Below are 3,119 nucleotides of genomic sequence, written 5' to 3'. Positions count from 1 at the left end.
CTAGTATATCCCTATGTTTTCAAGCATAATCTCCATGGAAACTTGAATTATGTCATGTCTTTCAGGTCAGCTTTCCTAGGACAGTATACCTCGTCTTGGCAGGTTCCGTATCCCCAGATAAACACACTCATTCCAATTATGTAACAAGCAATCTATATATCAAAGTATTGTCCACGAGAGACCGATACATAGCGTATCTTAACTTATTTAAGCACGATATGTCAGGCTAAATGGCACCGTCTCGGCCTCGTCATAGTCCCCCTGATTATCCGGATCTCCGAAGATACGAAGCGCTCTAATAAGTAGCTTATACTGGCCATCCGGTACATAAGACCCATCATCCAGCTGACCCAGCCAAGACCAACTGGTTTGCCCCCTCGCTAGATATCTCTTCGGAAATCCGTTGATGCTTCCTAAGCTAGCAACACCTAATATAAGCTTGCTGTTTGAATTGGGCGTCAAATAAGGAATAACATCGACTCGAAGAAGGGGCGAGCCAAGAGCTAGATTGACGCTGATAGTTCGAACAACAAGCCTGGAGTCATTACGCATGGCTTCACCCTGCGTGAGCTCATAGCGTGTCCCATTCAGAATTGGAGAAGCTTCAGCATCCGTTGAATTGGACAAAAAGCCCTTGGCAAGGACAGTTGCATTCCGCATGGATCCAGATACTCCCATGAATGGAAGAGAAAGTAACTCGCCATTTGTCGCATCAATCGTGATAAATCCAGAATAAACGCCAAGGCGAGCGGCATCCAAAAGCGGTGGAGTTATGGACACCTCAACGAGCTTAGACTGACCAGCTGGCACGGTGATGACGTTTTCAGAAAACTGAACATAAGCAGGGTCTTCCGACAGCTCTGGCGGGAATTTTGCAGGATATATGCTTTTGGGAGGCAAGGTGTATGCTGTGGCTGCTTTTTCAGCGCTCAAGCGATATGAGACATCCACGTGTCCAGAATTGCGAATAGAAAATCTCGTGGAATGATTGAAATGCGCAGTATCGTTTAGCAACAGGCTCGACGTGGATAGAAGCGTAGTGCAATATGTGGCGTCATACGCCTGAATCATCCCACTACCTTGCTGGGGAACCGGTGCCAAGTAAGGAAAGGTCGCGGTACCGTTGTTGAAGTTGGTTGGTTTTGCAGTTGTTGAGAGGATGTTTCCCAAAGTTATAGGGTCGAATGTTTGCCTGACTTGGGCGACTAACGCGTAAATGGCTGCTACGAGAGGACATGCCATTGAGGTTCCGGAAAGAACTGCGAAACCGCCTTTGGCAACTGGATAAGTGGACAGTATCCAACCTCCAGGTGCCCCAAATTGTGGTTTTATATCCAACTCAAATGTTGGCCCCCAGCTGGTATACGCGCTAACGTATCCGCCACTTGAGTTATTCGTACGGAAGGTTAGGAGGTGGGACGCATTCGCGGGGTCAGCAATGTTGACCACAATTTTCGACCCATTCTTGAGCATGTCAATAAAATTTTGACCCTGATCGGCAGAAATCATTCCAGCTCCAAGCAGACCGTCTATGGCCATCTCGGGTGCGTAAACACAGTCAGTGTTACTGTAGAACATGATGTATCGAGCACCTCTCGCCACAGCATTCGAAGCTTTCTGAGAAAAGTCACAATTACCTCTCCTGATCAGAGTAATGTAATTGGAGAGGTCCGTTGTGTTTGCTGGAAGGCTTTCACATGCGTCGTTGGAGTTGCTGTGATCATAATTTAATGCCACCAACGGGAGTGAGAGACTGGTCCATTTGGATGGATGGCCAGCGGTCCAGTAGAACGGTATTTCCGAAGAATTGTTCACGGAATACTCTGCTTTAGCCCAAAAGGTGGGAATTTGTGTGTTGTCGTATGAGCCCACGGATGCAACGTTCTTGCCATGTGCTGCGCCACTGGGCATGAATAAACCGCCCTGGCCGTCGTTTCCAGTAGACATAATGCAGGGAATTCCTGCAGCGACGATTCGCTCAACCGCCAAAGTCCATGCATCATAAGGCCACCCGCCGGCATCGCCAATAGAAGCAGTAATAATGTTACTACCATCTTCGGCGGCTTTCGTGAATGCAGCGATAAGAATATCAGTTGAGACGCCTCGCCCACGACACCCATATTATTATTATTATTAATCTAGTTTAACGTCCTTTTTCAGCCCAAAGGGCTATATAAGACGTGTAGGGTTTTTAGGCCTACAAGTATCTAAGTAGGTTATTTTTAGCTATAATATTTAGCAGGGGTTTTAACTAGATAAAGGTAAGGCTCGTAGCCTATTAGTTAGTAGGTAGGGGGTAGGATAGAGTAAGGGAGGTGTATAGCTACCTGTTACAGGTATTACTCCTCGTTTTCTATGTTTCTCTTGTACTAGGCTTATGTTTTAGCCTTTGTTTCTTAAATAAAGGTAATAGTTGCTTCTATACCCTCTTTTGTTTAAAGGAGGATAGGTAGTAATAGATCGCCTTTGCAGGCTTCTTTTAGTCCTTTCCTTTCCTCTCTATATAGATTACATCTAAATAGAATATAAGGTAGGTCTTATATAGACCTATATTTATTGTTCCATTAGAGTCTAGTGAGCTCGAGGCTATGTAAGACTTTGGCCGAGGCCGTTCTAACTAGATTTATTTACAAATACGAGTTTGTGCTTGAAGTGTGTCTGTGGTGCTTCGGCCTTTGTCTAGGTAAGCGATAGCTATCGCTTACTAGACGCCTAGTGCTAAAGAGCATTTTGATAACAGAAAGAGATGTTAGAAAGCAAAGTCAATCCTCCAGCGGGCTCTTTTAGGGATAAAAAGAAAAAGTTTCGACTTAGGTAGTTTTAATGAGTAACTCTCTCGTTCATTTTTAATGAGTCTTCATCTCAAGTTTTAGTGAGTAACTCTCTCGTTTCGACTTAGTGCCCAGCGAGTAGCAGCTGTCTTGGCGTTTCGACTTGGTGCTTCTACAGAGGTAACCAGTCTCTGTATCAGCGTTTGGATTTGGTGCCACAGTAGGCGAATACTGTCTCGGCGTTTCGACTTATTTTGCCATTACAGACTAGAAAACTGTTATAGCGTTTTTGAATTTTGTGCCATAGTAGGCAAAGACTGTCCTGGCGGTTAGATATGGTGGCCACAG

At 45.1% G+C, this 3,119-nt stretch overlaps 1 protein-coding gene across 1 annotated transcript; it reads right to left on the bottom strand.

Annotated features, from left to right (window-relative positions):
• Positions 1-207: 207 nt before the first annotated feature.
• Positions 208-2,121, bottom strand: SETTUDRAFT_99952 (uncharacterized protein; the record flags this gene model as incomplete). The annotated part of the gene is made up of 1 exon (XM_008033268.1): positions 208-2,121. A coding segment is annotated over one exon (1,914 nt), but the record flags the coding sequence as incomplete, so codon positions are not given.
• Between the last annotated feature and the right edge of the window lie 998 nt (positions 2,122-3,119).

Source organism: Exserohilum turcica (assembly GCF_000359705.1).
Source record: "Exserohilum turcica Et28A unplaced genomic scaffold SETTUscaffold_9, whole genome shotgun sequence".
Lineage (NCBI taxonomy): Eukaryota > Fungi > Ascomycota > Dothideomycetes > Pleosporales > Pleosporaceae > Exserohilum > Exserohilum turcicum.
This window is presented reverse-complemented; position numbering and strand designations above follow the sequence as displayed.